Here is a 14889-nt window from a genome sequence, read left to right on the forward strand (position 1 = left end):
CACTGAAGACACTTACATATCTCCTACATCACCACTAATGTTGTCATCACACTAAATTCCTTCCTTTGCCTGATTAAGGAAGAAGTGGTTCACCCTCTGGACCTATGCCTCCATAGCATCTCAACCCGTAATTCTTGGTCTGGTTGCACCTGACCTGCTGGACTGACCATTACTACTCTCTAATCTCAGTTTGATGAGTCCCTTGGCTGTCTGGCTCCCTTTGATTGACTATAGTTCTCCATGGCTCCAATAAGGACTTTGACTTTCACTCGATTTTCACATATGTCCCTTTGCTTGAAGAACATGCAGAGCATTTGCTGCATGAATGACTGGCATATGCTGAAGTTGTGATATTGACATAACATGGTATTATACATCAATGTGTCCTCTCACTGACCAGTAGCATAACAATGACAAGCTGCTGTCTCCCCTCTGCTCTGAAAAGCATTGCAAGCTACAGAGTAGACGCAAAATGTGTGTGCATTAAGGAATGAAACTTTAAGCCATAAGCTATATCCTGTGCAGATCAAAAAGGTGAGTGTATGTTCCAGAGTACAAAGCAACCTGGCAGAAACATGCGAGTCATAAGTGTCCCTGATCTCCAAAGTGAAATCCATAAGGTATAAAGTAATGTATGAGCTGGTCTGAAAGCAGAAACAATGACAAGGTGAGGCTAGTAGTTGGCTGCTGCCAACTTGCTTGGAAGATGACTTTAAGAGAATAGTGTCCATGGAGCATGCAGGGACATTGTGATAAAGACAAAGTTTGACAAGTGCCGAAGGAAACAAGCAGCTGGCTGCCGCTGGGTAACTGCTCTGAATTCCATGTTGGAAATTAATGTTGCTTAGTTTTTCAGGAAAAGTGATGTGAATTGGAAACTTCAGCAATTCACAACACGCTAATGCATGGAAATAAGGTAGCTAGTGCTCATAAGTGTAAATCTGACCTCTTTAAAGTTAAGAGAAAATCAGAACTTTTCATTGATGTTGAGATTCTGACTTTAATTTTCACTGTAGTTTCCCACCTTTCTTGTCACTACCACAATCTGCTTAAGGGAGCATAAACTTCTGCCCCAAAGATGTGTTTTCTTTAATCTTCAATTTCTTTATTGTGGAGGTGCCAGTGATGGACTGGAGTGGACAAAGTTAAAAGTCACACAACATCAGGTTCTAGTCCAACAGGTTTATTTGGAAGTACAAACTTTCAGAACACTGTTCCTTCGATCCTTCAGAATTAAAGCAAAAGAATTCTGTGTCCGCTGATCCTGCTCCACTAGCTACATGATGAAGGAGCAATGCTCCAAAAGCTTGTACCTCCAAATAAATCTGTTGGACTGTAGCCTGGTGTTGTGTGAGTTTTAAATTTCTTTATTAGCTGTTTTATGTCCTTCCAGAACACAGAAACCTAGAGAGTACGAAAGGTTCATCTGATGGCAAGCTTCTGACAATTTTGCCACATGTGATCTCAAGAAGTGGTTTGGAAGATTAAGACTGAAACACAAGGGGTTTTGTCAGGTGAATGTGGGAAGGATATTTACTCTTGAAGGAAAATCTAGAACTAGAGATCACTGTTTAAAATAAAGGAATTATGCATTTAAGACAGAGATAAGGAGAGGGTTGAGAGTCTTTGGAACTCAAAAGGCAGTGGAAAGCAGAGCCTTTGAATATTTCTTAATACAAAGCTAGACAGGACCTTGGTAAACAAGGCTGAGAAAATTTCAGACGTAGGCAGGCATATTTACAATCAGACCAGCGTGATTAAAGAATGGCTGGTGGATCAGGCTTGAGGAATCAGGTAGCATTGTCCATGCTAATTTGTATATATGTAATTCAAGGACAGTTCTGCTGTTAAATTTTCCTCCAATTTTCTTTCACATCTGTTGCTTATACTCATCCAAAGTCTATGATAAGAAATCAATGTTGATTACACAAATCTTCACTAGCTACATGAATCCAAAAGTTACCATTGGACTCGAACTGCCGAATCATATTCTGTGGCACGTTATGTGAAAGCACAAATGTACTATTCTTTAGTGTTGCTCAGATGAAAGAACAAATGTCACCCATCCTCCTATTTCTCTAGAGCTCAAGAAAGAATACATCTTTATGAAGCCTAGGTTTGGATTTGTGAAAAGTAGAAACAATTTCACCACCCTTATCCTACTGAGCACCTCCACAATTTTAAATACTATGCAATTCCATATACATTCTGGCTTTTGTTCAATAACTAATTTTCCTTCTCTTCATCTTCTGAACATGTGAGCTACTACTGGGATACAGTTCCAAGAGTTCTGGTGATTAGTCGGATAGATGAAGTCAGTGGGTTAATCTATGATGGTGAATATCTCAAATGAAGTGGAAGGTTTGGCTATAGATTCAAGCTTCATCCCAGAGGTATCAGCAAGTGAACAATTAATTCAACACTCAAATGCAGCACTAAAGTAGTGCTGCACTGTAAGAGGCACTGTTCTTCAAACAAGACATTTAAATGAGATCCCAACATCCCACAGGTGAATTTAAGAGGCCCAATGGGGTGCATGAGGTTATCAAGAGGTGGAATACTTTGCCTTGTGTGTAATCTGGTTCACACTCCTCTGTAACCACATTCATTCCTTCCCCCCACCATGTAAGCTCAATTCTGTAAAGACTGAATAATCTCACTTACTGTATTTTGGATGGTGCAACAGAAGCTGAAGGTAGGCATGCAGGTGCAGAAAGTGGAGAGGAAAGCTAATGACACACTGGTCTCCATAGCGAGAAGATTTGAGTACTGGAGTAAGGACATATTGCTGCAGCTATACAGGGCCTTTGTGGGGCCACACCTTGAGTACTGTGTGCAGTTTTGGTCCCCTAGTCTTAGGAAGGACATTCTTGCTATTGAGGGAGTCCAGTGAAGGTTAACCAGACTGATTCCCAGGGTGACAGGACTGACAATATAAGGAAAGACTGGACTGTCTGGGCTCATACTCACTGGAATTTAGAGGAATGAGGGGGCATCTCAAAGAAACATACAAGACCCTGATGGCTATGGACAGGCTAGATGTGGGAAGAATGTTCCTTACGTTAGGGAAGTCCAGAACTAGGGATCATAGCCAAAGCAGAAAAAGAAAGGCATTCAGGACTGAGAATAAGGAAGAATTTCTTTACTCAGTGTTGTGAACTTGTGGAATTCTCTCCCACAGGAAGCTGTTGGGATCAGTTCATTAGATGTATTCAACATGGAGCTGGACATGGCCCTTGTGGCTAAAGGGATCAATGGGTATGCAGAAAAAGAAGCAATGGGACACTGAAATTGTATGGTCAGCCATGATCATATTGAATGGTGGTGCAGGCTTGATGGGCCTAATGGTCTACACATGCAACTATTTTCTCTGTTTCTATGATTGTGGACTAAAATAGAACAAGGACTGTTTTATAACTAATATTTATAGAAAAGATTGCTGCACTTTTAAAAACAACTTGTTGAAACTCAGTGTGTGTGGTGCATTCATTGCTGCTTTGTTCCACCAGTGGCAGTGAGTGTGGATGTTGGGGGGGTGGGTAGTGTAAGACATTTGTAGATGGCACAGCGCCAGGATGCATGTGCAGAGTGAGATTTGGCAGGCAACAGGTACCTGATTGATTTGTGAAATTGTGGCCAGTAATGGATGCCAAACATAATCATTCTGGTGACAACTCTAAGATTGGTTCTGGGGCAGTACAACAGCTTGCCACTGTGAATGGTACAGGGAGAAGACTTCGGAATGCTAAAAGTACAGATTGTGTGATTTGTTTCTGCGCAGTAGAAATTCCCTCAAGCCTGAAGAAAGCCAGTTAGTTTTGCACACCAGTCACTGTAAGTTTTGTCTTTGACCAGTAACTAAGGGACTAATTTGTTAGCATACTATTCTCCCTTGCCTCCTTCGAAGAAGTGAAAGAACCGAGAAAGGAGATTGTAGAACAAAAAGACCTGGAAAACCAAAAGGATTATTTCAACAAATTCTGTAGACTGGTACTATTGAACTGTATTTCCCAGTTTATTTTCCTCCAGGTACAGAACCACCATTTTTTGTTTGTGTGTATGTGTGTTATATGTATGTACATACAAATATGAATATTAAAAGGCAGTTAGAGTTTTAACTAGTAGAGCGATATGTTGATAGCTCATAGCTATTTACTTGCAATTAGAAGTTATTTCTCTGTAACAAATAGTAATTTGTGTTAAATACTGGAATCTGGTCAGCGTTCTCTGTTAATGTGGTTCCTACAGTTAGGCAAATTAAGGACTCTGCATACTTTGATTAAAGCACCACCTTTTGAAGCAACCCTGGGAACAGTGGAGCATGACAATCAATGCAATTTCCCAAGCGAGTTGTGACACTTATCATTCTTCCAAGACACCCCTCCAAGAAAAACTATTCACCTTCCCCTGTGTAACATCACTCACCATCCATTTTACTTAATACACAGTAAATTAGGTGATGTTATATATGTTCTGCAGAAGTAAACCTGTACTGTAGAACCCAAGTGCCATTTAAAGGGACCAGTACACAACAAAATTGAGTGCCATAGTGTCTGTCACTTGCATAATGGTTTCTCTGTTAAGAGGTGGCATCTAGACCCATAAGAAACAACTGGCACAGCTTCTTTGTTTCTCACAAGAAAATCCTGGCCCTATTAAACTCTGGTGAGGTTGAGGTATCACCACCTTGGACTGTAAATAGAGAGACAAGGATACCTCTAGATAGACCCCAGAGATTTCCAATGTTGCCTGATAAACTGCTTTTTCTCATCATATAACTTATATCACTTTAGGAAAATCTCTTGTTAATTGTTTAAAGATGTAAACAGTGAGAAGACCATCGCACTACGAGTTATGCTGAATTTCTCTACAAATTTGAGATTGGCAAGGCATAAACTAAATATGTACTCACTCTGCATCAAAGCAGAAGCTACCAAATTCCCAGACCAAATCCTTTAAATGTATTTTTGCTTATTGACAGCTGCCTGGCAATCCTGAATGCTTCAATTCAAGATAGATAACAGACAGCATCATTCAAGTACTTTGGATAATAATGCTCTGGACAATGTCTTATTGGATATTTTATCGACAGTAATTTCATCCAACCAGACTGAAAAAGGGAAAATATTAAGATAATTTAGGTCTTGGTCTAGTTATGAAAATTACACTGTACAATTAAAGTGGTGGGCATTGACCTGAACTGCAACAACTCCCCCTCCCCCCTTACAAATTATGAAAGTTATGTTGACAGCTAAGTGCAATTAGCAAATTCACAATGATCAGATTCCTTCATTGAGAGAGATACATTTTTGAAAAGTGAGAATCAAAAGCCAATACTTAAGCAATATTAACTAATCTCATCACTACTTCCTCAAAGCAATTCTAATACAGATTATTGCTGAATTCCTACTTACATGCTGTCCAAAGTTAGGATTTTAGCAAGAGCTCCCATCATACACAACTGCGAGTGCAGTTCTAGGAATCAGCTTCTTTGGATTAACCCTATCTGTGCTGTTGTTGATCTGTTCTCTCAGATATAAAATACACATGTATAAATATAATACTCATCATATATTGCAAAATAAACAAACACTATAAAATCTCACATGAAAACCTTACTTCCTACATCTAGTGGGTAGCATTCTTGACTGAAATATAATATCTTGCATTAAGTGCTCCATTTAACATTTCATATAATCTATAAGCACACTTTATACTGGATTTTCCACTCCTTAGAAAAGAGTAAGGGCAAATAATCTGGAGCATGACATGTAAGAAATACCTGCTCCCTTCCTGCCACCTCAGCAACTGAATCCTTGACAAGAAGGTCTATGGTCAACATTCCAACTCACCATCAATTTAAGGCCCTTAAGTGGATATTTAAAGATCCTTCAGAGCATCATCTGCCACCATGCTAATTACCTACTTTTTGCTGGCAGAAGACAAAAGTAGCTGCCCTCCAGATGTGGAAAGCAAGGTGGCCTGCCTGCTGGGTTGTGGTCTTCTACTTATCTTAATTTGGGTTGATTGGGGGAACAAGTGACCTTGGCTCCATCCCCCATCACCGCTCCATGCGACACCACCCTGTGGCTTACCTTTATTCCATCGCCGGTCTTTATAGCTGAGTAGATTAGGCCTCCAGCTCTGAGTGACTGCCAGACTGATTAACAGCTTCAGGCAGGCTTCAGCACCTTTTGCCTATAGCACTGGATAGGTCAAGAAGCTTAAACAGGAATTGCTCAGAAACTCAGCAGGTGTAACAGCATCATCTGTGCAGGGAGAGCAGAGTTAACACTTTGGGTCCAGCTTTGTAGTTCTGAAGGAGGGTTACTGGAACCAAAAAGTTAAGTCTACTTTTTCTTCACAGATGCTGCCAGACCTCCTGAGTTTCTACACAATTTATGTTTTTATTTTGGGTTTCCAGCATGGATTGTTTTTTGTTTAGGTCAAGAAACGTACTGGTCAATACTTAAATACCTGACTGGCATTTGATTTGGCAGGTTTATTTTCACTGGTAGGGTGGGGGAATTACATACCCTTAAAGATGCCTGTCTCCCATTCCCAGACAAAAATAAATTCCATTTTCAACTGAACAGAACAGTCCCATGTAAACTGATGCCATATAAAGTGATTTTAAGTGGTTTCTACCCAGTTCCTAGCTAGCACAGGAAATTACACAGCCTCTACTGAATGTATAGTTATGTGATACAGTTAAAATTAAAACTCAAAGTATAGAAAACAAAGACAAAGGACTGACTACAATATACTGCAGTAGAGTGTTTTGGAAGTCCAGTGTGATGCCCTACCTGGCCATGCTTTTGAGCACTACAGTTCAGCAAATAATCCATTATTATTTGTCTTTTCTGTCAATAACTTACTAATTTAGTTTTATAATGTATTGGCAACTCCAATCTTTCTACTTTACTCAACCTAATTGTGGCCTGCTCAAGGTATTGTGCACAGTGACAAATTGTGTAAAATGATCCATAATGGGTCAGACCATTCCTAAACTTCTGATCTGCTTAAAGATAAGACTGTCTGAAATGCTCCACTCCATTTCATTCACTGATGTTGACTAATGACAAGGAAGGTCAGTACAGTAGGTGATGCATTAGATTGATGATATCATTCTGAAACAAATTTCAGCAAAGACGAAAGAAGTGGTTTCATTTGTTCTTTCAGGATTTTGAAATACTGCAAAACATGTCAATTTACCTTCTACACAATACAACCATACAATGGCTACACAACAGCATGATGGAAATAGAAGTCTATCTTCGCGTAGCCCTTTGCTGAGAGATTCTAATCTCAGTGATTTCATCAGAAAGGATGAGCAAAAAAAAGGAGAATCATTTTCCAAAATAACACAGGGGACATCCATAGAGCTGCTCAATATTGTTACTGTGAGAGACTGAACAAAAGTTTTCTGCATGTATTTAGCTGAGGAGTGGTGCATCTTCCACACATACTTAAACAACTAAAGGAAAGATAGAGGGTGTTTGATGTAACTGACTTTCAAATCATTTTAACCTCAGTAAACATGTAACAATTGCCTCAATGTATCTGTAATGTTACATGCCTATTTAAACAGGTTGGAGAAAACAGTCTTCTCAATAATTCCCTTTAAGATCTTAATTTTTGGGATTTAGCAATGAGGATTGTTGAAATTAACATTTGGTCACCTTTAGATCTGTTGAGAACAGAATTTCAAAATTGTTCTGTTCACAAAATGGCGATATAGAGGAGGAACGTGGTGATGAAGAATAAAGAAATGTTGTACTGGCAGCTTAAAACTGGTTTGAAATTTCTATCACTAACGTCATTAGTAACAGTTTGAAAAATAAATGAACAGTTTTTAGATGTTACTTTATGAAAATTGACTGCTGTGGAACAGTACTGTTAAAACATGAATCTTGAAAGACCCAAGGTTGTGGGTCAGCAATCAATCATATTAACCTATCTTCAGGAATTCTATAATCATATTCTTGAGGACGTTTGTACTTTGACACTCAGTAAATCAAAAGACCAATATTCTTTGCCCCACTAAAACCTTAGTACTTCCATTGATTCCATATGTTTAAATAAGCACAGAAGAGGTTAAGATTTACCCTCTGAACCTGATGCAGTTTTAGTTTCTTATTTCTCTTCCATCTTCCAGTAAAAACTTCAGGACGCAATTTCATTCTTGCACTGTTAGCGTTGGAATGATTAATGGGGTCTCGCATTCCTAGAGTCGTGGCACTGTATAGAAGTACAGTGACTTGAAAGTTCTGTCTAGCTAACTTCTTCTGCCTTAAAATTGCAGACCAGCTGAAACTCCATGTGAACATAAATGGGCAGATTTGATAGATCACCATCAGGATCATCACCCATCACTCCTCAGATAAAATTCACATTGTGGACATAATAAATTGTATTAAATTAGTTTTTGACATATGATTATCTGAAAACATCTTTTTCACCAGTATTTTCTCTCAATGTTATTTCTTTTTACATTCCCCATACAACAGAGAAGGTAAGTAAGACCATCAGTATCTGCAGATTGCCATCAGTGCTCCTACTAATTATTCTGACAAATTCAGAAATTGCGGAAAAAACTCAACACATCTGGCAGAACGGTTCTGAAGAAGGATGACTGGACTCGAAATGTTAATTCTGCTTTTTCTCCACAGATGCTGCCAGACCTGCTGAGCTTTTCCAGCAATTTCTGTTTTTCTTTCTGATTTCTAGCATCTGCCAATCTTTTAGTTTTTAATTTCCTGACAATACTATTAATCTTCAAGGAAGCAGAAAACCTCAGCCAGAAACACATTGCAAAACAGAGTGCTCCATCATATGGACTAGGCTAAGGGAAATCAAAGCAGTGGATGTTGAACTTAAATTTCAAAGTCTGCAGAAATCCAAAGCTGCCAATGCAGAATCTGGAATATAAAAATTTACTGAATTTTCTCTTTGATCAAAAAATTGACCCTTAATTTCTCATTTTGTTCAGTTTAACGTGAAGTAATAAATCTGACAATCAAAGCTCGACGAGTACAACTTACCTTAACTGATAACTAATTGAAGGAAAATCAAACTAATTTAATCCATTCCAAAGAAACGTTCAAATTATTCCAGTTAAAACTTAAATCCAAACAAATAAACCTGAAAATCCAATCAATCTAATCTAATTAATTCCAATTTGAGAATGAAATTAAAGTTAAATTAAAACAATCCAACAATAAATCATGATTAATTTACCTCAAAACAAATCAAAATAAAGGTCTGAATGTATCCCCAAAATTGGGTATTCTGTACTGCCATCATTACTGTCAGAAAATAATCTAAATGTTCTCAAATTTTTCACATTACAACAATTCAGTGACAAATTAATTTTTCTGTTTTTCAACAGCAAAGTATGCCACAGAATGTGCACTGAAACAAAAAACAGCTATAAATTACTGTTTTTTTATTCAAAGTGAAGCAGAGGAATTGCAGGAGTTTGAGGAATGAATGAGTTGCAAACCCTTCTTCGTCTCTTTAAAAAAAGTAACAATATAACTGCAGTAAAAATACTGAAAACATAAAAATATTCTGATGTTCAGTATTAGCAAAAGATGTGTGCTAAATAGTAAAATTTATGACAGTTTTAAATATTGCTTGAACAGAATTAAAGCACTTGCATCTTTACGTTATTCCACAACCTGAGCTGAAGTGATATTGCAGAACTCCTTTAAAACCACCGAGATTTCCAGGGAGCGGATAATTCAGTCTGTTTCGGTGCTAGCTTATTATGAATGTTGACCCAACTCTAACACTTCTTCACCTCTCTTGAACCATCCGCAGTCTGCAAATAGTCTGACTGCTTGTTCAAGCAAATTCATCCCAATGTCTGTCAAGTGTTAGATGTCACTTAATGCTGTGCATAATCTTGGTGTTACATTTGACCTCCTACATCAGTGCCATCATCAGTCCACCTCCATAACACGTCCTGACTTTTCTGTTATTCACTCATGGGATGTGAGCATCACTGGCTGGGTGACCATTTATTGGCTATCCCTAGTTGCCCTTCAGAAGTGGTAGTGAGCTGCCTTCTTGAACTGCTACATTCCGTTTTGTGTAGGTCCATTCATAATGCTGTAAGAGAGGAAGTTCCAGGATTTTAACCTAGCAACACTGAAGGAATAGGAGTATATTCCCAAGTCTGGATGGTGAGTTGCTGGGAGAGGGTGAACTTGGTGGTGGTGCTCCCATGTATCTACTGCCCTTGCCATTCTAGATGTTAGCAGTCACAGATTTGGAGTGTGCTATCTTAGAAGCCTTGGTGAATTTCTGCAGTGCATATTGTTGATAAGAACATTGCAAAAATTCACCCAGGATTCACCCATTTCTCAGTTTATCCAAGGATTCACCCATTTCTCAGTTTATCTGTAGGCTGGAACCCTCATCATGTCTTTGTTATCAGTAAACTTGATTATTTCAACTCAGTCTCTTGCTTCCCATTTTCTACCCTCTACTAACTTGAAGCCTTTAAAGTTTGCTGCCCATGTCTAACTCATATAAAATTGTGTTTAACAATCAGAGGAGTGGTAGCTCTTTAAACCCAGTAGCACTAACCAGAGTGGTGGCCAATGTTGGGACTGCGTTCAGCTGCAACTGTAAATCTGGAGCAGGCTCTGGAAAACAGGAGGGAGGTTTTGGGCTGCTTGCAGTGCATCAGGCAGGCTCCAGAAAGTGTTTGGTTTAGGGAGGGCCAATTAACGAGGGGAGGATGAGTCTGTTACCGGAGAGCCATTTCTGCTTCACAGAGGCCCCAATCAGGAGAAGCCCTGCACCACAAAGAAGGCATCAGCTTTTACTGGTAAATTCTCAACCTGCAGATGGCACTACTCCATTGGCAGAATGTCAGTGGTGGAGGGAGACACCTAGTGAGAAGGTTGTCCTTAACATCACCCTCCAAATGCATCAGGAAGGTGATGTCACTCCACCACTGCCTTTCTGCCCAATTCTACAATGAGCCCAGAATCCTGCCTATTGTTGTGGGGTGGATCAAATTCTGCCGACGAAGTCCAGAACTCTCTCTCTATCAAGCTGTCAGTTCAAGTTTCACATTGTTTAACTTATTTTTATAATGTTTTGATGTATCATTTATAGATTAATAACTAAATTAAACAGTGCAGACCATACCGACAGAAAGGTCTGCTTTCCAGCCAGTACATGTTATGCTTCTAATGCTGTTATGTTTCAATTTAACTTTGAGTAAAGCATATGCTGAATATAAGCTGAACCAATACTGTCTTCAAAAAGCAATTGAAAAGTTAAAAAGGGAAAAAGAAATCCATCATAGTGATAAATTATCCAATCATAGATGCAACATATGTAATACCTTAGTAATCCAGAATCAGTTTTCATTAGTTTTTATAGAGAATAATTTCAACATAGAGTGAATAGTCAGAGACTTTGTTCCCAGAACAGAAATTGCTATTACAAGAAGGGCATAATTTTAAGGTGTTTGGAGGAAAGTTTAGGGGAGATGTCAGAGGTCTGTTCTTTACAGAGAGAGTGGTAGGTGTGTGGAATGCACTGCCAGCTGTGGTAGTAGGCTCAGATACATTAGGGATATTTTAGTGACTCTTGGATAGGCACATAAGTGATAGTAAAATGAAGGGTATGCAGGTTAGTTTGATCTTAGAGTAGGATAAAAGGTTGGCCGAAGGGCCTGTACTGTGCTGTACTGTTCTATGTTCTATACAAGATCCATAAGATTAAGCTTGCTCAATCATGCTTGTGCTTTTTCAAAGTTTGATATATTATTTGTCATTTCAGTTTGCATATTTCAAACATATAAATTTTGTTCTGTAGAATCTAAATTTGAATCTTTCCCTTTTTGAGTATCTCTCTGGATTTAGGTCTGAATTTTACTTTCACTGCTGGCAGGGTTGACTTGTCAAATCCAGCATGTGGCCTTCCCTCCTGCTCTGGACCCGTAAGAAATTTTGCAGGAACCTATAGAATTGTCGGGTACCGTTTGGCCCATTGAGCCCTTTAAGTAGCTATTAATGGCATCATAATAGTCTTATTCCACCCTCACTACCTAATTTACCCACAGCAGTTAGGGCCCAGGCTATGTAGGAAGCCTAGAAGAAAGTGAGGACTGCAGATGCTGGAGATCAGAGCCAAAAACTGTGGCGCTGGAAAAGCACAGCCAGCCAGGCAGTGTCTGAGGATCAGGAGAGTTGACGTTTTGAGCATAAGCTGATGACGAGCCTGCTCCTTGGATGCTGCCTGACCGGCTGTGCTTTTCCAGTGCCACACTTTTTGACTATGTAGAAAGCCAAGCAGCTTCAGCTGTACAGAACCTATTTTGTAGGCCCCTGTGCCCATCAGAGGCACACGAGCCCAAGATTCACATTTTTCCCTTGCCCTTCCCCAGATTTTCATACCCAGCACCCTATCCTATAGACTAAGGCTTGCCAAACTGATGAAATCCTTCCCATTTACCTTGTTATTCAGATGCAGTGACAATATCCAATGGGGACTGCTTGTGAACCAGGCAGGAGTCTCCGTTCTCACCTGACATCAACAGACCATCTGATAGGCCAGTAGTTTTCTGAGGGTGGGAATTCTTATCCCTGAGGAAAACTTATCCTGCCTCTAATCCGATAACGATCAACCGACTGTTTATGAACAGTCGTGAAGTCATTCATTCCTCGGGCAGACTTCCAACCAACATTTTTAGCTGCTGGCATAGAAATCACAGCACCCTGTAAATTTCAACATTACATATTTACAACTGGAGTTCAGGTTGGATCAGCCATTGTCTATTTAAATAACACTAAGGTCTCAAGGGGCTATATGGTCTCGTCTTATTCATATTTATTATATTCTTGTTTACAGGTCCCCAAACTCCCCACTCTTCCAGGCTGAGAACCTAGAAATTTTCTTCTTGGGCAAGAAAAGCTACAACAAAAACCTTATCATGTTTAGGGAGAATGCATTGGTGTTCCCCTTCTTAAAACAGTATTTTAGCTTTCTGAATGGTAGGTACCCAAATATTACTACTGTGTAAATCCTACCAATGTTCTCACTTTGAACACAGAGTGATCGTAACAGCTGTACTTTTATGAAGCTGTGCTATTTGTGCAAAGTGCACAATATATTGTATGTTTGGGTTTTTTTCCAGTTTTTGTGCATACCATAATGGCTTGGTCTTGCTTAGATCTAATTGAAGTATTGCGTATTATGCTGGCAACTCTATTACCCTCAAACCCTCCTCCTTCACACTACGCCACACCAACCACCCCCACCCCCACCCACCACCCCCCAACCCCCCCACCCACCCAAAGCAAATGACTAGTGGTTGCTTGTTTTTGCTAATTCTGCTTATTTTTCATGTCACTATGCTTTGTAGTATCTTTTAATGGCTTTGACAACCTCTGCTATTGCCACTTGAAGAGACCATTAGGTGGTGCATGAGAGTAACTCAAGTGACTTAATCCCCCTGGTACCCTCTTTGTGGAATTTCTGCATATCGAAATGGCAGTGCAAATCACCACCCTTCCACTTCTTTGCACAGTGTTGGCCATTTGTCTTCTGAGTTTCTGAACTGTAATTACATAGTGTCAACTACAAAATACTTTTCTCAACATTCCAGAGAGATAAATTAAACAATCCAATCTGCTTCACAAATAGCCATGACATTTTTACTCACCCCACGACCCATCATCCCATTGTTGACTGGAAGGCCAATAAATGTAAAAGCTGCTTCACGGATGAAATAAGGATTCAGAATCCGAATCTCTTTGGGCTCCTTGGGGACAACAGTGGCAACAGACTTCCAAAAACCATCCGATGGGCTCTGGAAACAAAGCAAGCAAAAGATTACTTTCCATGTATTTTTCACTCTCCATTCCAACATTTTTAGTCCTATTTTCATATAATGTCAATTGTCTAGATAGTGAAGAAAAACACCTTATGTTTTAAAATTTTGATTTTGCCCATTAGTTTGCCTATTATAAACAATCATTCGTTGTCTTGATCATTATAGAGTCAGATGTTAAAACAGGCATCATTTTCTGTTTTAATCTAAACTTTTGAGTTATTTTCATCTTTGGTTTATACAACGATCTGTCACTGAGCATGTCGATCAAGCTGCAGACTGACACCATAAAAGTAGTTCACTATAGGTTGGTGCATTCCAGTCAGCCCTCATTTTAGACAGGAAAGTACAACATGGGGACAGTACAAGTCAGGAAAACCTACATGCATATTTAATTCCAATTCTGATTTTAATTCAAATTTTTCCTTTCAATTACTCAGTCCCCCATAAAATATCTCACTCGTATAATGTTTTTCATGTTATCTATCTTACTGCCTCCCTGTAATGGGCGTCACAGTGGCACAGTGGTTAGCACTGTTGCCTCACAGCGCCAGAGACCTGGGTTCAATTCCTGCCTCAGGCGACTGACTGTGTGGAGTTTGCACGTTCTCCCCGTGTCTGTGTGGGTTTCCTCCGGGTGCTCCAGTTTCCTCTCACAGTCCAAAGATGTGCAGGTCAGGTGAATTGGCCATGCTAAAATTGCCTGTAGTGTTAGGTAGGGGGTAAATGTAGGGATGGGTGGCGGATCGGTGTGGACTTGTTGGCCGAAGGGCCTGTTTCCACACTGTAAGTAATCTAATCAAATCCTTTTTACCACATATTTATGAGTTCAGAAGTACAATGTTCAATTCTGATCATAAGTCCAGGCATTGGGAATAGTTCTGAAAGCAAAGCCAAACTCTGATTGCAAGAAAGGTGAGACAGCCCAGAATATTTAGTCTGACAAAGAGAAGGATCAGTAGAGGCATTATATGAAGGTCCTTAAACAAATAAATTAATTGTCTGGGATTGCCATAGACTCTCAAATCATA

The 14889-nt window shown here is 39.5% G+C and overlaps 1 protein-coding gene across 8 annotated transcripts in view; it reads right to left on the reverse strand.

Moving 5' to 3' along the window:
* The window catches only part of LOC132818810 (CMP-N-acetylneuraminate-beta-1,4-galactoside alpha-2,3-sialyltransferase-like), a 598325-nt gene that overhangs the window by 30853 nt on the left and 552583 nt on the right, over positions 1-14889 (reverse strand). For all 8 annotated transcript variants that reach the window (XM_060829907.1, XM_060829905.1, XM_060829911.1 and 5 more), the window contains one exon: positions 13691-13837. In XM_060829907.1, coding sequence (XP_060685890.1) covers positions 13691-13837 — 147 coding nt within the window. The remainder of the gene's footprint in view (positions 1-13690; positions 13838-14889) is intronic.

This window comes from Hemiscyllium ocellatum, chromosome 9 (assembly GCF_020745735.1).
Source record: "Hemiscyllium ocellatum isolate sHemOce1 chromosome 9, sHemOce1.pat.X.cur, whole genome shotgun sequence".
NCBI lineage: Eukaryota > Metazoa > Chordata > Chondrichthyes > Orectolobiformes > Hemiscylliidae > Hemiscyllium > Hemiscyllium ocellatum.